This window comes from Neoarius graeffei, chromosome 1 (assembly GCF_027579695.1).
Source record: "Neoarius graeffei isolate fNeoGra1 chromosome 1, fNeoGra1.pri, whole genome shotgun sequence".
In the NCBI taxonomy this organism is placed as follows: Eukaryota; Metazoa; Chordata; class Actinopteri; order Siluriformes; family Ariidae; genus Neoarius; species Neoarius graeffei.
Genome location: NC_083569.1, coordinates 61,434,494 through 61,460,873, shown reverse-complemented (window position 1 = coordinate 61,460,873; position 26,380 = coordinate 61,434,494). Strand labels below are relative to the sequence as shown.

Here is a 26,380-nt window from a genome sequence, read left to right as displayed (position 1 = left end):
CTGGTGGCTCATCACCTGCAGCCAGGACTATAAGGCTGACCTTCAGATATCCCCTGGCCCCGGCACAAAGGTCATCGGGATCAGCCAGTAACAGCCATTTCCTGAGAATAGCATGTCCTGCCACAAGAATTAAAATAAACAATAATAATCATCTTGTTACTAAGGTAAATCTCTCATTCTCTTAGCATAATACAAATATGGCATGAAACTAATGCACTATTGAATCAAAATAAATTTTGAATTGGAATAAAGTGTGAGATTTTTGAATGTGCTCTATTAAGTACAAGCAGGCAGCCAAGAGTCACAGGAGTCTGCAGTACTCACTGTGTTCATTATACACCATGCCAACATCCAGCTGAGAGAGAACACAACAAAAGAAAGAGTTATAACTGTTATCAGCTGTGCATGAGAGAACAGATCTGTGTGTCCCACAAACAAAAGATAAAAAGGAAGTACAGATGTCATGGGAAGAGATCCCAAAAAACAGTGTCCATTCACAGCAATTGAAACTGATGAAAGAATGGAATGACTACAAAAGTAGAAAAATACTACCTTAAATTCTCCAATGACAGAGTCTGTACGAAGAGACTTGGAGTCAAATACCTCGGATAGAACACAGGGGTAAATATTACTATAGTATTAAATACCATTACTACTACTGAAAATAATGAGCCATCAGGAGGAACCAAATAGGAGACAAGCCAACAGTTGCCACTTCATGTCCATCTCCAGGCCAAATTAATGTCAAATTTCAGATAAAATTTTAAAATGATGCCTGTGGCAGTGGGGGCATGGCCAAGCATTGGTTTGTGAATGGAGGACAGGGCCAAGGAAGGTGAGTGGCAAAGTGAGTACACCTGTTGTCAATTAACGTTGTGTCTGTGTGTGTGTTTTTGTAGTGAGGGTGGAAGGTAGAAAAGGAGGGCAAGAACGATGAGAGAGGATCTCTCCTGACCAGAGAACATGTCTGTGTGGTGTGTGTGAATCAGTAAAGTCAAGCTGAAAAACTACAAAAAGCAAAAATAAAGTTGTGTGTGAACATCACCTCCAGCCTGCCATGCTTCAGTATTCCACCCACATCAGGGACATACTACAGTGGTGCCAAAAGCCAGGAATACTGAAGGGAACCCCACATGGAGTCCTCCCCATTTAAGGACCTGATTAATGCCCTCGCTACTGCCCAACAGAGCCAGTACCAAGCACTGATTGCCCTCCGAAAGGAGCAGGAACAACACTTTGAAGCCTTGCTGCTGGCCCAGCAAGAAGATCGCCAGGCGTTCCAGCACCTGCTCATGTCGGTGAGGTCCTCGACCACCTTTGCAGCAGACCCTCCCCATGTCACCCCCACCGAGATGGGGCTGCACAACAATCTGGAAGCCTCCATAGCATTCTTCGAGCAAGTGGCCAAAGTGTGGGGGTGGCCGGTAGAGCAGCGCGCAGCGCGCCTTTTACCACCATTGACTGGAGATGCGTGGCTCGCCGCGCAGCAGCTCCCCACTAACAGTCAGCTCATCTACACGGACCTGAAGTGAGCCATCCTGGAGCGTGTCGGCCACTCCCCAGAACAACATTGCCAGCACTTCCAGACGCTGATATTGGAGGAGATCGGCCAGTCGTTTGCATTTGGCCAACAGCTCTGGGACGCCTGCTGGCAGTGGCTGAGGGCAGACGACCACAACGCAGAGGGGATCATCAATCTGGTGACACTGGAGCAGTTCATCACGCAGCTTCCAGCAGGAAAAGTGGAGTGGGTCCAGTGCCACTGCCCGGCATTGCTGGATCAAGCCATTGAGTTGGCAGAGGACCATTTGGTGCTGGTTCCGGTGGCAAGCAGACATGCCGCCTCTTCTCTTTTTCTCTCTCCTTCTCCTTCCTCCCCTCTCTCCTCTTCCCATCCCCACCCCATTCCCCCATCGCGGAGGCAGGGGCCGGCTTCCCCCCAGCTGGCCCGCCACACCTGTGCTGTCCTCCCATCTTCCCCTTCTATGTCTGTGTCTTCTCCCCCCAGGTGAGTGACTCCCATATTGCCAGTGCAGAGGGGAAGCCTGGGCCGGTATTCTGGTGCTGCAGGGAGCCCGGGCATCTCCAGGGTCAGTGCTCCACAGTGGAGGTGGGAGCTGTGGTCTGGATCCCCGATATGCCAGAGACTGCCCTCGATTGGGCTGGAGCATATCATATACCGGTGAGTGTTCAAGGGGATACGTATCATACGTCGGTGGATTCTGGCTGTAATCAGACCTCAATCCACCAAAGCCTGGTGCAAGGTGAGGTACTGGGGAGAGCACAAGTGGTGAAGATTTTGTGTGTGCATGAGGATGTTCACGAATGTCCATTAGTGTCCATCCACATTCTATTTTGGGGGGAAAAGCATAGCATAAAGGCAGCGGTTAACCCATGCCTCATGCACCCACTGATTCTGGGAACTGATTGGCCGGGGTTTAGAGGTTTAATGGAGCACATAGTAGTGGGCGGATCCTGCAGCAACATGTCACAGGGGGATCCCAGTGTGGCATTGACTGGGGAAGCTGCTACAGAGCTGTCTATGTCAGCACCACGTCAGGGCAATACATGGAGTGGGGAGCAGCACACCCCCCTCCCTCTCTCGGGAATTCCCTTGAGGATTTCCCATTAGAGCAGACATGAGAGGAGACACTGCATTATGCATTTGACCAAGTGAGAGTAATCAATGGTCAACCCCTCCAGCCAAATGAGACACCCTCCTTCCTGTACTTTACAATTATTAAAGATAGGCTGTATCAAGTGATGCAGGACACTCAAACCAGTGAACAGATAACCCAGTTGTTAATCCCAAAGAGCTGTTGGGAACTCATATTCCATGCGGCTCACTTTAAACTGATGGCCAGACATCTCGATCAGGCTAAAACACTTGCCCAAATAATGGCCTGATTCTATTGGCCAGGGATTCATGGGGATGTCCACTGGTGGTGTGCAGCATGACACAAATGCTAACTAGTAAATTCTGCAGCCACTCCAAAAACACCTTTGCGCCCAATCCCCCTAATCGAGACCCCCTTCGTGAGAATTGGCATGGATCTCATCGGGCCATTAGATCAGTCAGCATGGGGATATCACTTTATTTTGGTCCTGATGGACTATGCAATACAATATCCGGAAGGGGTGCCTCTCCACAATATTTCAGCATGCAGCATTGCAGAGGCACTCTTCCGTGTTATCTCCCGAGTCAGGATTCCCAAAGAAATCCTGACTGACCAAGGCACTATGTTTATGTCACAAACACTTCGTGAGCTGTATGGGTTATTAGGAATTAAATCCATCCACACCAGTGTTTATCATCCACAAACAGATGGCTTAGTGGAATGATTCAATCAGACACTTAAAATTTTAATTCGGAAGTTTGTAAGTGAAGATGCATGTAATTTTGATAAATGGCTCGAGCCCCTGTTATTTGCAGTATGAGAGGTCCCACAAGCCTCCATGGGATTTTCACCATTTGAATTGTGATATGAGCATAAGCCTCGCAGCATTTTGGATGTGCTAGTGATCTTCAACTAGTAAAAATGAAATTCAGTACATTCTCGACCTGCATGCAAAGATCCACACCCTCACGCACTTAACCCAGGAGAATTTATGGCAGGCACAAGAACGTCAAGCCCGGCGGTACAACAGAGGTGCATGCCTTAGAGAGAGTTCGACCTGGGAGATAAAGTGCTCATATTATTGCCCACTTCGCACTCCAAATTAGTCGCCAAGTGGCAAGGGCCCTTTGAGGTCACATGGCGAATTGGGGATGTCAACTATCAGGTGAGGCAAATGGATGGGGGAGGGGCACTACAAATATACCACCTCAACCTGCTAAAACACTGGAATGAGGGGGTCCCTGTGGCATTGGCATCGGTAGTTCTGGAGAAGGCTGCACTGGGGCCAGAGGGAAAAACAAAAGTAACCACTCAAACCACTCTGGTCCCCTGTGGAGACCACCTCTCACCAGCACAACTCACAGAAGTTGCCAGGTTGCAAAAAGAATTTTCTGACATGTTCTCTCCCCTTCCCAGCCTCACCCACCTCATAGAACACCACATTGAAATGCCCCTGGGGTGGTGGTGTGTAGCCACCCATACCGCTTACCTGAACACAAGAAAAAGGTGGTTCAGGACAAACTCAAGGCCATGCTCAAAATGGGCATAACTGAGGAGTCCCACAGTGACTGGAGCAGCCCAGTAGTCCTGGTTCCCAAGACTGACAGGTTGGTCCAGTTCTGTGTGGTCTACAGAAAAGTCAACGCAGTGTCTAAATTTGACGTGTACCCAATGCCTTGCATTGATGAGTTGCTCGATCGATTAGGTGCTGCTTGCTTTTATTCAATACTGGATTTGAAAAAGGGAGATTGGCAGATCCCCTTGAGTCCTCTATCCCGAGAGAAAATGGCCTTTTCCACACCGTTTGGATTACACCAATTTGTCACACTTCCTTTTGGGTTATTTGGGGCTCCCACCATGTTCCAGCAGCTCATGGACAAGATCCACTGCCCCCATGCCGCCTATGTGGCGGCCTACCTCAATGACATTATTATATATAGCAATGATTGGCCGTGGCACCTAGAACACCTTAGGGCCGTCCTAGAGTAGCTGAGGCATGCGGGTCTCTCAGCTAACCTGAAAAAGCATGCGATTGGGCAGATGGAAGTACAGTATCTGGGTTTCCACTTGGTTCACAGGCAGGTGCATCCCCAAATTGACAAGACTGCAGCAATTGCAGTCTGCAAGAGGCCTAAGACCAAAAAGGGGGTGACACAGTTCCTGGGGCTGGCTAGCTACTATCGCTAGTTCATATCTAATTATTTGAACATCACCAGCCCTCTGACTGATCTCATTAAAAAGGGACCACCAGATCCAGTCCAGTGGATGGAGCAGTGCCAACAGGCCTTCACCAAGGTAAAAGCTGCACTGTGTAGGGTGCCACTGCTACACTCCTCTGACTTCTCTCTCCCTTTTATTTTACAGACAGATGCATCAGACAGAGGGTTGGGGAACGTTCTGTCCCAGAAGGTGGAGGGTGAGGAACGTCCAGTGCTGTACATCAGTCGCAAGCTCTCGATGCGTGAAAGTAAGTACAGCACCCTCGAGAAGGAGTGCCTGACCATCAAGTGAGTGGTCCTCACCCTCAGATACTACTTCCTGCTGGGGCACCCTTTCACCCTCTGTTCAGACCATGTGCTCCTCCATTGGCTCCACCGCATGAAAGATGTCAATGCTTGGATCACTCGTTGGTATCTCGTCCTACAGCCATTTAAATTTGAGGTGGTCCACAGGCTGAGGATGCAGATGGTGGTAGTGGGCTTCCTATCCCGTCGGGGGGGGAGTTCTCTGCAGGCTGAACAGCTCCCTGGCCTGAGTCAGGCAATGGGGTATGTGGCAGTGGGGGCATGGCCAAGCATTGGTTTGTGAATGGAGGGCGGGGCCAGGGAAGGTTATTGGCAAAGTGAGCACGCCTGTTGTCAATTAACGTTGTGGCTGTGTGTGTGTTTTTGCAGTGAGGGTGGAAAGTAGAAAAGGAGGGAGAGAGCGACAAGAGAGGATCTCTCCTGACCAGAGCACCTGTCTGTGTGGTGTGTGTGAATGAGTAAAGTTGAGCTGAAAATCTATGAAAAGCAAAAATAAAGTTGTGTGTGAACATCATCTCCCACCTGCCATGCACATCAGGGACATACTAAAATGCCAAACTATATTGAATTACATCAATCAATAAAAACATCCCCATAAAAACTAATATCCTGTTAATCTGTATGTAGTAGTTAATTGGCAAAATTCATTAGAGCTGAATAGTGTGTTCCAGTATTTAGACCCACTGAGCTGATTACGAACATTTCATTACATGCTGTCATTTAAATTATGCTAATATAAATTGACTTTTTTGAGTCCTAGATCGAATAAATATTATTTAATGCTGGTGTATTTAGTCAACATTTAAATAGACTTCAATTAACACATTACAGGTAGTCGTCGACTTAGGACCTATGCGACTTATGACCGATCGACTTTACGACCGTCTGGTTATGACTGGCAAGTGTTTCCCAGCTGAGCTAGCTGAGCGTACGACAGTTTCTGCCCCAGCTCCCGGCAGCGCCTCTCGCAGCGTACAACAGTTTCTGCCCCAGCTCCAGGCACATGCGCAGTCTCTCTCGCGCTCCCTCGCGCACTCCGTCATACAGTTTCCACCCCAGCTCCAGGCACATGTGCAGTCTCTCTCACGCTCCCTCGTGCACTCCGTCATACAGTTTCCGCCCCAGCTCCTGGTTTATGAAACGAGCAAATGCTCCCGCCAGCCCGAGCGCTGCAACAGCTGATGATGACGTAGACGACCCACAGCTAAGCACCAGTGATGCCAGCAGTCACTAAATTTTGTATTTTGCTATGTTTTACATTTGCATTTTGGTATGTTTCAAATTAAAATGTTTTCTATTTTTCACACCTGTATTTTGTATTTTTTGTTTTGCACATATTAAACGAATTGTACTGTACGCAGTGTAGTATGCAGTGTTTGACTTAAACTAAATAATGAGCCAAGGTAATGAAATAAGAAAATGTTGATAAAATAAGACTTTAAGATGATTACAATATCATTACACATCACAATATACTTACATTCATTTAACATAGGCCGACTTACGACCAGATCGGTTTACGACCGGTCAGTTGTAACCAAACGCAGTCGTAAGTCGACGACTACCTGTAATTTACTTTGTTACTCTGTTTCTTACAGCTTATTTATGCTGAAGTTATGGTTTGGTAATGTTAAGTAGGCAGTAAATAATTTCCAAAAGAGTTCTTGAATGGGCGGCACGGTGGTGTAGTGGTTAGCGCTGTCGCCTCACAGCAAGAAGGTCTGGGTTCGAGCCCCATGGCCGACGAGGGCCTTTCTGTGTGGAGTTTGCATGTTCTCCCCATGTCCGCGTGGGTTTCCTCCGGGTGCTCCAGTTTCCCCCACAGTCCAAAGACATGCAGGTTAGGTTAACTGGTGACTCTAAATTGACCGTAGGTGTGTGTGAATGGTTGTCTGTGTCTATGTGTCAGCCCTGTGATGACCTGGCGACTTGTCCAGGGTGTACCCTGCCTTTTGCCCGTAGTCAGCTGGGATAGGCTCCAGCTTGCCTGCGACCCTGTAGAACAGGATAAAGCGGCTAGAGATAATGAGATGAGATGAGTTCTTGAATGTCCTCACTATCAAAAGTGTGAGCAAAGATAGCATCTAGGCCTTTTTATTTCTTACATTCAAGCTCTACATGAAGAAATCCCCATTTCATTTAGTTTAGCTAATAAATGAATATAAAGACTGGTCTGCTTACTGTAATAAATATAGGCTCGTCAAAGAGATCTGTTGGTGTCTCAAAGAAGTTCAGGAAGAAAGTCTGGGGAACACAAGAGGGGGGAAAAAGCACAAGTATGGTCTTAATGAGTGGTGGTCCAGTAATAAATTCTGCTATTGATGCAAAGATAATAGAAGCCCAGCAAAAGCTAAGGTTATAACAGTGTACTGAAAGTAATACCTTCAATAATTTAACATTCAGCATTCAGAAAAACTTATTCATTATTTATAATTCATTACCTCATCAAAGAATGGATTGTTGCCTTTCTTGATGCGTGTTCTCTTTGTTTGGCCTCCCACAGTTACTTTGACAACAGGTTTAATATTGATGCCAGGCAGTTGCCTTCCCTCAATGATTCGCACCCGTACCTGGACAGTTAGTCATTTGTGTCATTGATTAAAATCTTTCATTCAAGCATTTACTTATTGGTGTCACTTATTCTTTCAACATTATCAATACGAAATGCACACATTTATGAATGAACCCAATTAAAATGCACAACGTATGCTTTATCCTTTCTCACATTTCAGTTATCTAGAGAAAGCAGCTTGGTTTTGTGCATGATAGCCTAGTGCTTATATTTTAGACTACTGATTGGAAGGTTGTCAGTTCAAATTCCAGCATCACCAAGCTGTCCCCTTAATCCTCAACTGCTCAGTTTATAAATTAGAAAATGTAAGTCACTCTGGTTAAAGGAGTCTGCCAAATGCCAGAAATGTAAATAGTGTTCCTTTTTGTATTGTTGATTTGGAAACCTTTACTTCTGTTTACTTACTGCTTATCAGTTATTACATTAAACGACCAGCTTTCATGTGTGTTTGGGGTCATTGTCTTGCTGGAAAGCCCAATTGTGTCCAAACGTTTCAACTGTCTAGCTGATGGTTTGAAGTTATCCTGAAGAATCCTGAGGTAGTCTTCCTTCTTCATTATACCATCCACTTTGTTTAGTCATGCTTAATAGTTATTTAACTGTTGGTACAGTGTTCTTTGGGCTGAATGCCTCACCTTTACTCTTCCAAATATACCTCTGGTCATTGTAGCCAAACAAGTCAATCTTTGTCTCACTTAACCATAAAACTTTCCACTTTTTCTTTGTTCATGTGATGAGCTGCAAACTTTGGTTGATCTTGAAGGTGTCAATTTTGGAGACAGTGCTTTTTTTCTTTGATGGCCTCTCAGTACATGATGATGTAAAACTCACTTGACTGTAGACAGTGACACTGGTGTTCCAGCAGCTACCAGTTCATGGCAGGCCTGTGCCGTGGTCGTTCCTGGGTTGGTCCATCCGAACCAATTTCCTCTTGGGTGAGGGTGACAGTTTTGGTCTGCTTCCAGACCTTGGCAAAGTGGCTGCACCTCCCAATCATGAGTACAGTACTTGTCAAACAAACCCTTTTTATGTTGGCACAGAGAAGCAACCAACTATAGTTAATCATGATCACGAATATGTATTGTGACAACAGCGGGCTGGCGGCCCTTGAGCCCAAGCTCACAAGAGCTCCTCACCACACTGCCACAGTGGTGCTGAAGAGACAGCGCCACCACAGCATCACTGCTGGTAAACAGCATGCACATTGCTGAAGGGGCGGGGATATCTAATACAACACGGTTGGAGCTTGTTCAATGGCATGCTCACTCACCCTCCACGAGACACAGGGAAGATATAAAAGGATGCCACTCCAACCTTTGAGTGAGTAAGAGGATGGTGAGAGGAAGTAATGAGTCTGCACTGCTCTCTTTGTCTGCCAACAGATTCCAGTTCCAACAGTACTCACAGGTCTTCAGACAGAAGCAGTTCTTCTCCATGATGCCTCCCATAAGCAGTGAAACCTCAACAGTCTGCAAGGGACATTATCACGTGAGGTTGGGAAGATTCACCAGTACCTCACACCTTCACTCCATTTTACCCACTACTTGCCATCTTTTTGAATAGAAGAGCACTTGTCTTTTCCAATCGAGACCAAGCTTCCATCTCCTGAGACTGTGTCCAAACCTGAGTGCTAGGGAGTGTCACACTGGTGGAGAATGCAGGCAGAAGACACAGACCCATACCCCGACCCTCCCATCCTGGATCTAGTCAAGCGGCATCTCCTTGAGGTCATCCTGCAGCAGTCACAGCTCTCACAGGAGATGGCATGGGGCCTCCATGTGGCCACCCAAGAGCTAATGTCTCTCGAACAGGCCGCCCTTACAGCTATAGTACCCATCCTGGACCTGGTCCAAGATGCCCAGTGCCGACTTGCGAAGCTAACCACCAAGGGCAACATCGAGGCATTCTTGGGCACTTTTGAGAGGGTTGTAACCAAAGAGGGCTGGGCTCCATAGCACTGGTCCTGTGCCTGAGTTCCTCTACTCACTGGGGAGGTGCAGCGGGCCCACTGTCCATGTCAGAGCCCAAGCTGTAGGGGGTGCATATACAGTGGTGCTTGAAAGTTTGTGAACCCTTTAGAATTGTCTATATTTCTGCATAAATATGACCTAAAACATCATCAGATTTTCACACAAGTCCTAAAAGTAGAAAAAGAAAACCCAGTTAAACAAATGAGACAAAAATATTATACAGTGGGGCAAAAAAGTATTTAGTCAGTCACCAATTGTGCAAGTTCTCCCACTTAAAAAGATGAGAGAGGCCTGTAATTTTCATCATAGGTATACCTCAACTATGAGAGACAAAATGAGAAAAAAAATTCAGAAAGTCACATTGTCTGATTTTTAAAGAATTTATTTGCAAATTATGGTGGAAAATAAGTATTTGGTCAATAACAAAAGTTCATCTCAATACTTTGTTATATACCCTTTGTTGGCAATAACAGAGGTCAAACATTTTCTGTAAGTCTTCACAAGGTTTGGCCCATTCCTCCATGCAGATCTCCTCTAGAGCAGTGATGTTTTGGGGCTGTCGCTGGGCAACACGGACTTTCAACTCCCTCCAAAGATTTTCTATGGGGTTGAGATCTGGAGACTGGCTAGGCCACTCCAGGACCTTGAAATGCTTCTTACAAAGCCACTCCTTCATTGCCCGGGCGGTGTGTTTGGGATCATTGTCATGCTGAAAGACCCAGCCATGTTTCATCTTCAATGCCCTTGCTGATGGAAGGAGGTTTTCACTCAAAATCTCATGATACATGGCCCCATTCATTCCTTTCTTTACACGGATCAGTCGTCCTGGTCCCTTTGCAGAAAAACAGCCCCAGAGCATGATGTTTCCACCCCCATGCTTCACAGTAGGTATGGTGTTCTTTGGATGCAACTCAGCATTCTTTCTCCTCCAAACACGACAAGTTGAGTTTTTACCAAAAAGTTCTATTTTGGTTTCATCTGACCATATGACATTCTCCCAATCCTCTTCTGGATCATCCAAATGCTCTCTAGCAAACTTCAGACGGGCCTGGACATGTACTGGCTTAAGCAGGGGGACACATCTGGCACTGCAGGATTTGAGTCCCTGGCGGCGTAGTGTGTTACTGATGGTAGCCTTTGTTACTTTGGTCCCAGCTCTCTGCAGGTCATTCACTAGGTCCCCCCATGTGGTTCTGGGATTTTTGCTCACTGTTCTTGTGATTATTTTGACCCCACGGGGTGAGATCTTGCGTGGAGCCCCAGATCGAGGGAGATTATCAGTGGTCTTGTATGTCTTCCATTTTCTAATAATTGCTCCCACAGTTGATTTCTTCACACCAAGCTGCTTACCTATTGCAGATTCAGTCTTCCCAGCCTGGTGCAGGTCTACAATTTTGTTTCTGGTGTCCTTTGACAGCTCTTTGGTCTTGGCCATAGTAGAGTTTGGAGTGTGACTGTTTGAGGTTGTGGACAGGTGTCTTCTATACTGATAACGAGTTCAAACAGGTGCCATTAATACAGGTAATGAGTGGAGGACAGAGGAGCCTCTTAAAGAAGAAGTTACAGGTCTGTGAGAGCCAGAAATCTTGCTTGTTTGTAGGTGACCAAATACTTATTTTACCGAGGAATTTGCCAATTAATTCATTAAAAATCCTACAATGTGATTTCCTGGATTCTTTCCCCCCATTCTGTCTCTCATAGTTGAAGTGTACCTATAATGAAAATTACAGGCCTCTCTCATCTTTTTAAGTGGGAGAACTTGCACAGTTGGTGGCTGACTAAATACTTTTTTGCCCCACTGTACTTGGTCATTTATTTATTGAGGAAAATGAGCCAATATTCCATATCTGTGAGTGGCAAAAGTATGTGAACCTCTAGGATTAGCAGTTAATTTGAAGGTGAAATTAGAGTCAGGTGTTTTCAATCAATGGGATGACAATCAGGTGTGAGTGGTCACCCTGTTTTATTTAAAGAACATGGATCTATCAAAGTCTGATCTTCACAACATATGTTTGTGGAAGTGTATCATGGCACAAACAAAGGAGATTTATGAGGACCTCAGAAAAAGCATTGTTGATGCTCATCAGGCTGGAAAAAGTTACAAAACCATCTCTAAAGAGTTTGGACTCCACCAATCCACAGCCAGACAGATTGTGTACAAATGGAGGAAATTCAAGACCATTGTTACCCTCCCCAGGAGTGGTCGACCAACAAAGATCACTCAAAGAGCAAGGCGTGTAATAGTCAGCGAGGTCACAAAGGACCCCAGGGTAACTTCTAAGCAACTGAAGGCCTCTCTCACATTGGCTGATGTTAATGTTCATGAGTCCACCATCAGGAGAACACTGAACAACAAATGGTGTGCATGGCAGGGTTGCAAGGAGAAAGCCACTGCTCTTCAAAAAGAACATTGCTGCTCGTCTGGTTTTTGCTAAAGATCACATGGACAAGCCAGAAGGCTATTGGAAAAATGTTTTGTGGACGGATGAGACGAAAATAGAACTTTCTGGTTTAAATGAGAAGCGTTATGTTTGGAGAAAGGAAAACACTGCATTCCAGCATAAGAACCTTATCCCATCTGTGAAACATGGTGGTGGTAGTATCATGGTTTGGGCCTGTTTTGCTGCATCTGGGCCAGGACAGCTTGCCATTATTGATGGAACAATGAATTCTGAATTATACCAGCGAATTCTAAAGGAAAATGTCAGGACATCTGTCCATGAACTGAATCTCAAGAGAAGGTGGGTCATGCAGCAAGACAATGACCCTGAACACACAAGTTGTTCTACCAAAGAATGATTCAAGAAGAATAAAGTTAATGTTTTGGAATAGCCAAGTCAAATTCCTGACTTTAATCTAATTGAAATGTCGTGGAAGGACCTGAAGCGAGCAGTTCATGTGAGGAAACCCACCAACATCCCAGAGTTTAAGCTGTTTTATATGGAGGAATGGGCTAAAATTCCTCCAAGCCGGTGTGCAGAACTGATCAGCAGTTACCGGAAATGTTTAGTTGCAGTTATTGCTGCACAAGGGGGTCACACCAGATACTGAAAGCAAAGGTTCACATATTTTTGCCACTCACAGATATGTAATATTGGATCATTTTCCTCAATAAATAAATGACCAAGTATAATATTTTTTTTCTCATTTGTTTAACTGGGTTCTCTTTATCTACTTTGAGGACTTGTGTGAAAATCTGATGATGTTTTAGGTCATATTTATGCAGAAATATGGAAAATTCTAAAGGGTTCACAAACTTTCAAGCACCACTGTATATACACATACATACGTACGTACATACATACATACACCAACACAGTTAGTCACTGAGAGCACATTTTTTCCCTATTCTGATGCTTGATATGAATATTAACTGAAGTTCTTGACGTGTATCTGCTTTTCTTTTTCTTTTTTTTTTGTATTGCACTGCTGCCACATGATTGGCTGCTTAGAGATATGCATGAATATGCAGGTGTACATGTGTTGCTAATAAATTTTTATTCATACACTGTGAGTTTTTGGATCCAAATCAACACATATACACACCTGGAGATCCTGAGGTTTGTTGGAAAGTGGGGCTTTGTTGCTTTGGTGTTTCTTTTTCTTCATGCCATGTGTAAATGCTGGAGGAGCTTTTTTTGGTGGTGTATGAGGAGCCCCAATCTCCTGGCCTTGTGGTCCTGGAACAGGTTCAGGCTCCTCTGCAACCTCCACCATGAGCATACTCTCTGTGTCCTCATCTCCCATAGTGTCCAATGAGAACACTGCATACATAAGAAGTGTTATTCACTACATTAAAAAAAAAACTTTTGTGTACTACACTCACATACAAGATACATAAGGTTTTACCTTAATGTAACACAGGGTACAATGTAACACTTCACATTATGGTTCTCTTAACTGACATTAATACATTAGCTAATGTAAAAAATATATATATACATACAACCCCGATTCCAAAAAAGTTGGGACAAAGTACAAATTGTAAATAAAAATGGAATGCAATAATTTCAAATCTCAAAAACTGATATTATATTCACAATAGAACATAGGCAACATATCAAATGTCGAAAGTGAGACATTTTGAAATTTCATGCCAAATATTGGCTCATTTGAAATTTCATGACAGCAACACATCTCAAAAAAGTTGGGACAGGGGCAATAAGAGGCTGGAAAAGTTAAAGGTACAAAAAAGGAACAGCTGGAGGACCAAATTGCAACTCATTAGGTCAATTGGCAATAGGTCATTAACATGACTGGGTATAAAAAGAGCATCTTGGAGTGGCAGCGGCTCTCAGAAGTAAAGATGGGAAGAGGATCACCAATCCCCCTAATTCTGCGCCGACAAATAGTGGAGCAATATCAGAAAGGAGTTCGACAGTGTAAAATTGCAAAGAGTTTGAACATATCATCATCTACAGTGCATAATATCATCAAAAGATTCAGAGACTCTGGAAGAATCTCTGCACGTAAGGGTCAAGGCCGGAAAACCATACTGGGTGCCCGTGATCTTCGGGCCCATAGACGGCACTGCATCACATACAGGCATGCTTCTGTACTGGAAATCACAAAATGGGCTCAGGAATATTTCCAGAGAACATTATCTGTGAACACAATTCACCGTGCCATCCGCCGTTGCCAGCTAAAACTCTATAGTTCAAAGAAGAAGCCGTATCTAAACATGATCCAGAAGCGCAGACATCTGCTCTGGGCCAAGGCTCATTTAAAATGGACTGGCAAAGTGGAAAACTGTTCTGTGGTCAGACGAATCAAAATTTGAAGTTCTTTATGGAAATCAGGGACGCCGTGTCATTCGAACTAAAGAGGAGAAGGACGACCCAAGTTGTTATCAGCGCTCAGTTCAGAAGCCTGCATCTCTGATGGTATGGGGTTGCATTAGTGCGTGTGGCATGGGCAGCTTACACATCTGGAAAGACACCATCAATGCTGAAAGGTATATCCAGGTTCTAGAGCAACATATGCTCCCATCCAGACGACGTCTCTTTCAGGGAAGACCTTGCATTTTCCAACACGACAATGCCAAACCACATACTGCATCAATTACAGCATCATGGCTGCGTAGAAGAAGGGTCCGGGTACTGAACTGGCCAGCCTGCAGTCCAGATCTTTCACCCATAGAAAACATTTGGCGCATCATAAAACGGAAGATACGACAAAAAAGACCTAAGACAGTTGAGCAACTAGAATCCTACATTAGACAAGAATGGGTTAACATTCCTATCCCTAAACTTGAGCAACTTGTCTCCTCAGTCCCCAGACGTTTACAGACTGTTGTAAAGAGAAAAGGGGATGTCTCACAGTGGTAAACATGGCCTTGTCCCAACTTTTTTGAGATGTGTTGTTGTCATGAAATTTAAAATCACCTAATTTTTCTCTTTAAATGATACATTTTCTTAGTTTAAACATCTGATATGTCATCGATGTTCTATTCTAAATAAAATATGGAATTTTGAAACTTCCACATCATTGCATTCCGTTTTTATTTACAATTTGTACTTTGTCCCAACTTTTTTGGTATCGGGGTTGTATATAGTGTAAAGTGTGTTTGTAAGTGGTGGTCAGAGCTGTTGCTCATTATTCATGTCATGGGCAGAGCTGTCAGTCCAGGAAGCTGTCTTTGTTATGCTACAGACGCTCGCTGCTATGTTTACATTCACCATGTGCCTCTATCAGAGCTTTAGTACGGTGTGTTATAAAGCTTTCCTGTCTGTCATCCTGATATGCCATTCATGCACAATGTAAAGCTTGTGTGTGCTGTTTATTGAGTGTGTTTTGTTTGTGTTCAGTCCATTGGTTGAACTCTGGTGTAACATGAGACTTTGAGTACAAAGGCTAACTTGTAGAGGTTTGCACCCTTGGTTGAGCAGAGAAAGATGTGTAACGTTCAGAGCATAGTCTGTAAACATTCTGTGCAAAATTGTATCTTTGTTTACAGCCATGTTACGTTCATTATATTTGTTTTGTTTTCTTTAGTTTTCACGGTGTATGGTGTTTGATGTCCGGTGTTTGATGCTATACTCGTGTTCAAGTGGAATAAAACACAGGTGCACCCATCAGAGACTCTGCTGCTACAGTGTTAAATAATCCAATGTTCTTTTTTAAAAAGCAAATTAACAATAAGTGCTGGATAAAAACCCATCTATCATATGTAAATAAAGGTACAAATTTCATTGTCCAGTGGTCAAGTGTTTATGAGATACGTTGCCTTGCACTTACGATCGGGTTCCCTGTGGTGGTACACATACGTACATGCATACGTACGGATGTCATACAGTTGCAAAAGCCATCAAAAATCAAGTCGATGCATTACCATATTCTCTTAAAGGAGATACGCAGAACCATGGCCTCACTTTTTGTTTATAAATGCCTTGAGACCTCAAGAATGGCACAGGAATAGTTTTAAGTGTTAACAAAAAATCTAATATCGTAATTTTTACGATTAAAATGATTCATATAGGCAGCGGTCTGAGTGAACGACTGACATCTGTGACGTGACAGCAGGAAGTCTATTGGTCTCATCGCCATTTTCGCTCTACTAAAACACACAGCTGACTGCAACTTCGATCTTCCATTTTGAGCTAATTTATCGCCATGCCATGTAGATGTGTTGCTGGCAGGTGCAGCAACATGACAGAAGGTGGATTTATGCTGCATTCATGGCCCAAGAATGTTCAAACTGCAAAGATTTGGACGCATTTTGCGAGAATTTCACAGGCACATTTTACTGATGACTCGTACGAAACCTCTGATCTGTTGAGGAGCGTTGGCTATAAGCCCGTACTGAAAGATGGTGCAGTACCAACAATTAAAGGAAAAGAAAACTACAAGAAAAGGAAAGTAAATTCAGTTGCACCAGTTCTCCCGGAGTGTGAGCCGAACAGTAATGGTAGAGTGTTCAGTATGGAGAAAATGGAGAATGAATGGACCAGTCGTCAGATTTCTCTGCTGGATATGCTCGCCTCAGCAGCAATATCTCACCCTTTTGTAGAAGAAGCAAATGAACAAGGAACTGAACAAAGAACTGAAAGTCAGATTGTTTCAAAACAATCGGCCACAAAATTGGCCTTCAAGAAGCGAGAACACAGACGGGTAAGATGCAACTCTCATTTGGTTACATCACAACAACAACAACAACAACACTCGTTGTTTACCTGGATTTAGATTAATACATGTAACTTGTATTGTGTGTTTAAGTTACTGGTATAAGATTATTTAACTTGTTTCAGAATGTGATTGTCTCAGTTCATCTGATTATTTAATTAGCCTTTTACATTTTATCAGTGAAAATGCATGCATGTACATGTGTGTTGCATAAGTTATAACGCCTATCCTGTTTTAATGAGAGTTACATGAGACTGTCAGTTCAATTCCATCCAATTCTCTAGACGGCTTTGTTTTCTGGCTTTATTTCATAAGGTGGGGGCCTCTGTGGCCAACGTTACTATCGGATTCACTTTCTGATGGTTCGAACTGATACGGTCCTACATGTATGGCAGTAGCATGTACACACACTCCGATTTCAGGACTATCGCAGTCAGATGTAATACTATGTGAGAAATCCGAAGAATCTCCAATAAATCCGAATGAAGAGGCCATTGCAACCACTCTCGCCTGCCGAGTCTGGCTTTGGTCTATAGCTGTCAAAGGCCTCGGCCTTAAAACCGGTTCCCGCTGTGACGTCACACACTCAGGGCTGGCTGGCTCAGTGGGGCAGCTCAAATGCCAACTTTGCGGTCGATTTTAACTCTCAAAAATATATATTTTTTATTCCCATTTATGCAGCATACAAGAGTCAAGGATAGAGATACTATTCACTCAGAAATGTATTTAAAAATAAAGGTTCTGCGTATCTCCTTTAAGTATGGAGCTCTGTTCCATGTGTTTCATGAACGGGGAGCTCGGCTATAAACTACAGTATTGCTTCAGCACTAATGCACCATAAGTAACATTACTAAACCAAATAACGCTTGTATTAATTGAGACTGTGTTATAAATATAAGAAACGAAATAAGCCAAATAATCAACACTTCTTTTAACTCATGTTCATAGCATTACTGAGTAAAATTAAGCCCTGACTAGGCGATATGAGCCAACATTTTTTTTGCTAACGTGTTTTGTTAAAACTAATTAATGTACGTGCTAATATTATTACTTTGTTAACATTATTTATGGTTTATTAATGCTGAAGTTCACAGCTTCATAATGTTAAATAATGCTTCAAATAATGTTAGTTGAAGGAATAATAGTTAAAAGAATAATAGTTATGGTTAAATAATTGTTAAACAATAGTTTATTAATTGCTTTACACACACAAAATAACTGTTTCCTAAAATTCAGTGATAATCAGATTATGGTGCACATTTTAATTCCATGCTGTACAGTGTGTGTGTGTGTGTGTGTGTGTGTGTGTGTGTGTGTGTGTGTGTGTGTGTGTGCGCACGCAGTCTGTACCTGTGACTGTATCCAGCTCTACAGTATTGTGTGGAGTCTCTGGCTGTAGTGGGGGCTGAAAAATGGGAGCCATGCCTGGGGGAGTGATGTAGAAAACCTGCAGGGTCACTGTGGCCTGTTGGACACAGTCAGTATAAATGTGATAATTAGACTGTTCTGCTCAGCTTCTATGTACAGTTAAATCTTTCAGTTATAAGTCTTAGTGAAAAAATAATAATGTGCTTGAAGTTTCACGCACCTTACCATTACAAGGGGTGTACTGATACTGTGCTTCTATATCAGAGTTAAAACTGGCTTTAAATGTGGAATCGACCCATTTTCCTTTCCAATCCACTGATCTTGGACTGACTGGCAGAGACTTAGTACATGAACCAAGGACACAACCAGTATGCTGTAACTCTGGTGTTGCACATAATTTTGTAACAGAGGCTTCCAGAGAGAAATGGCTTATGGACGTCGGTACTGGATATGTACCAGCTGTTGATCTGATATCAGTACTGAAGAAGGTGACTGATGTCTCATCTCATCTCATTATCTCTAGCCGCTTTATCCTTCTACAGGGTCGCAGGCAAGCTGGAGCCTATCCCAGCTGACTACGGGCGAAAGGCGGGGTACACCCTGGACAAGTCGCCAGGTCATCACAGGGCTGACACATAGACACAGACAACCATTCACACTCACACCTACGGTCAATTTAGAGTCACCAGTTAACCTAACCTGCATGTCTTTGGACTGTGGGGGAAACCGGAGCACTCAGAGGAAACCCACGCGGACACGGGGAGAACATGCAAACTCCACACAGAAAGGCCCTCGCCGGCCACGGGGCTCGAACCCGGACCTTCTTGCTGTGAGGCGACAGCGCTAACCACTACACCACCGTGCCACCATGACTGATGTCAAAAATGAAAATAGTGGGATTGGTGAGTCCCTATTTCAAACACTGGATTTATAAACTGTACTGTATAACACTCATATAGAGTAGATAATCTGATAATTAAGTACTTCATATGGGCAGCATGGTTGTACAGTGGTTAGCACTGTCACCTCCCAGCAAGATGGTTCTGGGTTTGAACCTCATAGTCAACTGGGGCCTTTCTGTGTGGAGTCTGCATATTTTCCTTGGGCCTGTGTGGGTTTTCTCCAGGTGCTCTGGTTTCCTCCCACAGTCCAAAGACATATAGGTTAGGTCAACTGACTACTCTAAATTTCCCATAAGTGTGAATGTGAGTGTGAATAATTGTTCGTCTCTGTGTTAACCCTGTGATAGATTGGTGACCTGTCCAGGTTGCATCCTGCCTCTCACCCGAAGTCAGCTGGAGTCAGTTCCAGCTTCCCCCCAGCCCTGATGGATAAGCGGTGGAGATAATGGATGGATGTACTTCATACACCCAACATCATATCACATATACATTGTATGGCTAAAAGTATGCAGACACTTGACCACCAGACACATATCTGGTTCTGGAGCGGCACTGTGGTTAGCACTGTTGCCTCACAGCAAGAAGGTTCTGGGTTTGAGCCCAGTGGCCAATGGGGGGCCTTTCTGTGTGGAGTTTGCATGTTCTCCCCGTGTCTGTGTGGGTTTCCTCCGGGTGCTCCGGTTTCCCCCACAGTCCAAAGACATGCGGTTAGGTTAACATGGTTAACCTTGGGCTGAAGTGTCCTTGAGCGAGGCACCTAACCCCCAACTGCTCCCCAGGTGCAGTAGCATAGCTGCCCACTGCTCTGGGTATGTGTGTGTGCTCATTGCTCACTTGTGTGTGCATGCGTGTGTTAACTGCTTCAGATGGGTTAAATGCAGAGGAGAAATTTCACTGTACTTGCGTATGCATGTGACAAATGAAGGCTTCTTCTTCTTCTTCTTCTTCCCTAAACTGTTTCCACAGAGTTGGAAGTCCATAACTGTCTCTGTATGCTGTAGCATTACAATTTCCTTCCATTGAAACTAAGATGCACTTTTTAATTGAACGACAATTTTATTGAGTACAGAATTTCACTCTAACTACTGGTTTTCAGTTAATCTTTGGGGAGGTTTTCCACCACACTTGATTCTCTTTACTCTGCAATCAGATAGCCAGCCAGCCAGCCAGCCAGCCAGCCAGCCAGCCAGCCATCCATTCATCCATTATCTGTAGCCGCTTATCCTGTCCTACAGGGTCGCAGGCAAGCTGGAGGCTATCCCAGCTGACTATGGGTGAGAGGCGGGGTACACCCTGGACAAGTCACCAGGTCATCGCACGACTGACACAGAGACAAACAACCATTCACACTCACATTCACACTTATGGTCAATTTAGAGCCACCTGTGGGGGAAACTGGAGCACCCGGAGGAAACCCACACAGACATGGGGAGAACATGCAAACCCCACACAGAAAGGCCCTCTTTGGCCGCTGGGCTCGAATCCAGGACCTTCTTGCTGTGAGGCGACAGTGCTAACCACTACACCACCATGCCACCCATCAGATAGCCAATATATTAAAATGATACTAAAATATCCAGAGGTTTATTGGAGCATGGCTGAAACAGAGTTTTCCTGGCTTTATTTCTAGTAAGAATATATACATAATTAATTGCATTGACATACATATCCTCATGATAATTTTATCTTATCTCTACGACTGAACATATCATGGTGCTCAGTAGAGAGAAGAAGAAGTCTTTATTTGTCACATGCACACTCAAGCACAGCCAAATTCCTCCTCTGCATTTAATCCATCTGAAGCAGTGAACATGCACACACAAGTGAGCAATGAACACACACACACGCACACACACACCCAGAGCAGTGTGGCAGCTATACTACAGAGCCCGGGGAGCAGTTGGGGGTTAGGTGCCTTGCTCAAGGGCACTTCAGCCATGATACAGAGGGAGGGCAGAGTGCTATCCATACACTCAACTCTGTTTATCTAACCTACAGCGATGGCTGCCCCCAGTAGTACCCATATGATTAACTCAATATTTTTTGGTAACTAAATTTTGCCACCTAGGGTTATAATGCACTTTGCACTAAGCAGTGAAATTATTAATGGTTACATGTAAACTTTTTTTCTTTATTGAAGGAAAGATTAAATGTACTGGGATAAATCTGTTTTTAAACACAAATATGTAGCCAAACCTTCCTGAAGTTATTTCCTACCGCTATGTTTTTCCAGAGAACACGGATACAAAACAGCTTAAAGGGAGAACTCCACCTTCTCCTGTCCATCCATTTCCATCCAGGGGTAAGAAACACACACACACACACACACACACACACACACACACATACACACACACACACACAATGCCAGGAAGTAGGGCTGAGATGCCAGGAGCACAGTCCCACATTTGGATATGGTGTGTGAGAAAGGTAGTAGGCGAGTGTTTAATGTCATCAGATTGTAGGGTTGGGGATAGAAAACACTGCCTCTTAAGAGACCACTGGTGACGTCTAAAGGCGACTCACATCAATAAGGAAGGTGGGAGTTCCAAAACAACTTAAATCTCCCTAGCAGCCTTCAGGAAAAAGTTGCTTGCAGGCTGGCATGTGTGTAGTGTATGTGTTTGTCTCTTCTAGTCCACTTTGACCTGAAGGTGGGGCTGAGGGAAAATGATCAAATTTCCCAATTTATAATCGCTGTCACTTGAATCCAGAGCTGGGTGTTCCGCTTCACTGACATAAGCAATGCTTCGGAGGAAAAAACACAGGCTGCTATTTCTGATTCAGTTCAAGAAAATGAAGAGTAATCTGTAATTGCATGTTAGAGTACACTTGGTATCCCTTCTAATGGCTGTGTCACCATCATCACGGTCAATATTCTCTTGCACTTTCTCATTTTAGGAATACATTTTAAGCCATTTTATAGTTCATGGTCAGACTTAATATAAATTCAGCTTTCTTTCTTGTGTTTGATTTAATGAGGGCTCTTATCCTCTAGACATGACCACAAGCCATATCATAGCCTTTGAAAGTGACCTTTAACAGTGGTACCTTGATAATGCTTTACGTTATGGTTTCTTTAATTGCCATTTTATTAACAAATCATACATTAATAAACCATTAATGTGAAAAAAGTTTTAAAAATGTGAGTCAACACAAGCATTAGTTGTTTAAATGGTAATGAAATACATATGCACTAACTAGTTACTACACATTGATGAACTAATCCCAAGTCTTTGGGTAGAAATGTTGGAAAATTCAGCCATCATGGTGTAAATTAAGTCACATTTATTTCAAGTCAAGTTTATTTGTATAGCACTTTTAACAACAGACATTGTTGCAAAGCAGCTTTACAGAAAATTAAAGACTTTAAACATGAGCTAATTTTATCCCTAATTTATCTTTAAGTCTCATTTATTTTGTCTCAATTATGAATGTTGTGAATTAACCACTGCAAACATGTTAATTTTTTTACTTCAGTTAATAGATGGAATAATTATTGGTTAAGGTTAAAAATTAGATTGTAATTTTTTTCATTAATATGAACTAATTCTGGGCAGCACGGTAGTGTAGTGGTTAGCGCTGTCGCCTCACAGCAAGAAGGTCCTGGGTTCAAGCCCCGTGGCCGGCGAGGGCCTTTCTGTGCGGAGTTTGCATGTTCTCCCCGTGTCCGCGTGGGTTTCCTCCGGGTGCTCCGGTTTCCCCCACAGTCCAAAGACATGCAGGTTAGGTTAACTGGTGACTCTAAATTGACCGTAGGTGTGAATGTGAATGGTTGTCTGTGTCTATGTGTCAGCCCTGTGATGACCTGGCGACTTGTCCAGGGTGTACCCCGCCTTTCGCCCGTAGTCAGCTGGGATAGGCTCCAGCTTGCCTGCGACCCTGTAGAACAGGATAAAGCGGCTACAGATAATGAGATGAGATGAGAGATGAACTAATTTTATGTATTTAAGATAACTTTGCAATAAAGTGTTACCATTACCTTTTTAGTAATAACTAGGTGTTTCCAATGCATTGATTTTACTGTTATCTTATTATTTGGTATTTTTCATGTATGATGTCACCAAAATATCACACACTCATACTTAGGTTTGGAAAATTGCCCTATTTCTGGATCTTAGGGATGGCAAGTAGGAATTAGAGGCTGTTAGAAGAAACTCTATATCTTTGCATGACATGATTTATTTAACTCAGTGCTAGGAGTCAAAAAGAGGCTGGACAGAGATGGATAATAAGAAGAAAAATGGGCATGACCTACCCCAGTGTTATTCCTCTTGGTGTCCACTAAGGATACAGTGAAGGTAGCTGAAAGGTTTGGGGAGTTGAGTACATCTCTTAAAGAAACCCGACATTCCCCCAGAAACCTGCAAAACACGCAGAATGCAAATATCTTATATGGATTGTTTGTAATATATAACATACTTTTAGACACTTTGTGGCAGATACTTCAGATGAGGTCTGTCTTAACAGTCTTGTATTCCTAGTACCATATCACCATGGAAACACCACCAAACAACACTGGTTTCTGTCGGTTTCTTCATGGCTCTTTCTCTGTAAATATGTGTCACTCTGACAAATGCTGTTCAGGTTCTTGTGGTTATATAAAGGCATGCAAGAGATGAGCTTGAGTTCTTTTCTTTCTTTCTTTCTTTCTTTCTTTCTTTCTTTCTTTCTTTCTTTCTTTCTTCCTTTGACTGTTACCAAGAAGTAAGTCTAACATGTAAGTATTAAAAATACAAATACATTTTAAACCTATTTGAAGGAAGTTGAGATGATAAGATGTGACACACCATAGCAAGTCATATCCTGTGGGCATTCCCTTCCATTCATGCCACTCATCCTTCCTTTTGCATGACTCCCTACTTAAGACACACCAGTGGACATCCTGAACGTCCCTAAACATCCCACTAAGTGACCACTCCCTACTCCAGTGGCTTTCGTGATTATTCTGGACATTCTGAAAGATTTATAATCATCTGAGTGCAACAACACTAAGTTCAGTAATTAAATGCTGCAAACTAAAGACCACAATCAGAGAGCATTCAGCTTTCCTTGGTCATTCATTAGTATATGAGCCTTCATACAGAAAGGATTTTACTCTTTATCTAAACAATAGTAATAGTTGTTGGAAAACTAACAAAAACACTTGAAGTATAAAACTATGCTTTCAAAGGGAAAATAGCTATAATTGTTGTCAGGGAAATAAAATGATTCTTGCTGGAAAACTTCATTATTATTGATAGTCTCTCTCTCTCTCTCTCTCTCTCTCTCTCTCTCAGCATAGGCCCTGGCATAGAGTGAGAACATGCCAGGGAAGGAAAAGGTACAACCATAAATCAGAAAAAGTGTAATCTCATCTCATTATCTCTAGCCGCTTTATCCTGTTCTACAGGGTCGCAGCAAGCTGGAGCCTATCCCAGCTGACTACGGGCGAAAGGCGGGGTGCACCCTGGACAAGTCGCCAGGTCATCACAGGGCTGACACATAGACACAGACAACCATTCACACTCGCATTCACACCTACGGTCAATTTAGAGTCACCAGTTAACCTAATCTGCATGTCTTTGGACTGTGGGGGAAACCGGAGCACCCGGAGGAAACCCACGCGGACACGGGGAGAACATGCAAACTCCGCACAGAAAGGCCCTCGCCGGCCACGGGGCTCGAACCCGGACCTTCTTGCTGTGAGGCGACAGCGCTAACCACTACACCACCGTGCCGCCCAGAAAAAGTGTAATGGTATGTTGAAATTGAAATTAAAACTGAAAGCAATGCCTTGTAAATAATGTTTGGTATGTATTGCGCTAGGGCGGCACGGTGGTGTAGTGGTTAGCGCTGTCACCTCACAGCAAGAAGGTCCTGGGTTTGAGCCCCGGGGCCGGCGAGGGCCTTTCTGTGCGGAGTTTGCATGTTCTCCCCGTGTCCGCGTGGGTTTCCTCCGGGTGCTCCGGTTTCCCCCACAGTCCAAAGACATGCAGGTTAGGTTAACTGGTGACTCTAAATTGACCGTAGGTGTGAATGTGAGTGTGAATGGTTGTCTGTGTCTCTGTGTCAGCCCTGTGATGACCTGGCGACTTGTCCAGGGTGTACCCCGCCTTTCGCCCATAGTCAGCTGGGATAGGCTCCAGCTTGCCTGCGACCCTGTAGAAGGATAAAGCGGCTAGAGATAATGAGATGAGATGAGATGTATTGCGCTCAAAACAATACAACAGCACATTATTTGATGTTTTACCTCATGAATTTTACTGTTTTTCAAAATACTTATTTCAATTTTTAGCCGAGTGCCTGTGTGGGCCGAAGGCCCGCGTGAGCGGAGCCCCATAGGCATAGAGTGTGGATACATAAAGAAACCCATTGAGTTGTTTTCTGATGGTTTCAGTCCTGTGTGTGCCTGCCACCACAGGAAACCCAACAGTTGAATAGTGAGTAACCCATCGAGTTGTTTTCTGATTTCTTGCCATGATGCATTTCATTGTACCTCTTACCTTTAACTGACAAGCATGATTTTATAATTTAAAGAAGTGTATGCTTATTTACATATATGATTTTCTTTCAGCTAACCAGCAACCAGTTACTTTCTCTTTTGGATGAAACAAAGCCCAAAGATTCCAGCCTGCAGAAATTGTCTAAAAATACATCCAGATGTCCGATCGCTGGAGTTAATTCTGTCTCAACATGCTGTATTATGTGCATTATTCATTTTGATAACCATGTAATAAGGACCTGAGACCTTCGTGCAAAATGTGCACACTTCTAAAAAAAATATACGAACAAACTATAACTCTAGAAAATTCTTTAATGGGCTTTCTTAATAACACAATTTCTTAATATTAGTATGTTGGTAATGCCAATGCTGAGTGTTTTAAATATTTCCTCAATTGCACTTTTTTTATCCCGGGTTTTTGTACTCGGCAGCGTATTCATTGTATTATATTTTGTTTTCAATATGATATTATTTTTCCGATATGTTTTTTTTTTTGTATTCTTGTCTCAGCAATGTGAAATTGAATTTATAAATAAAATCACTGCCCTGACTCTACTCATCAGGCCAGAGCTATTCTCTTTCTGTGTATGTTTTGTACAACATAAGGAAACAGTATAGTAACTATAATGGTAAAGAAATAAAACAAAAGAGGCTGGCTATGATATAAGAAAATTCTACAACCCAGAAACAGATGGGAGCTCCACTTTTAGGCAGTGCCTAAATCTATATATTATTCTTGCAACACTTTTCAAAAGAAAAAGTTGGGATGATAAAGCATTTACCACTTTATAATGTTGCCAGGGCGGTACGGTGGTGTAG

The 26,380-nt window shown here is 43.5% G+C and overlaps 1 protein-coding gene across 8 annotated transcripts in view; it reads right to left on the bottom strand.

The window, feature by feature from the left end:
• Nucleotides 1-26,380, bottom strand: part of dysf (dysferlin, limb girdle muscular dystrophy 2B (autosomal recessive)) — a 151,934-nt gene that overhangs the window by 104,653 nt on the left and 20,901 nt on the right. For all 8 annotated transcript variants that reach the window (XM_060936039.1, XM_060936048.1, XM_060936077.1 and 5 more), the window contains exons 4-11: nt 23,336-23,441; nt 18,158-18,272; nt 13,232-13,449; nt 7,585-7,713; nt 7,325-7,387; nt 553-603; nt 325-355; nt 2-117 (exon numbers count right to left, since the gene is read on the bottom strand). In XM_060936039.1, coding sequence (XP_060792022.1) covers nt 2-117; nt 325-355; nt 553-603; nt 7,325-7,387; nt 7,585-7,713; nt 13,232-13,449; nt 18,158-18,272; nt 23,336-23,441 — 829 coding nt within the window. The remainder of the gene's footprint in view (nt 1; nt 118-324; nt 356-552; nt 604-7,324; nt 7,388-7,584; nt 7,714-13,231; nt 13,450-18,157; nt 18,273-23,335; nt 23,442-26,380) is intronic.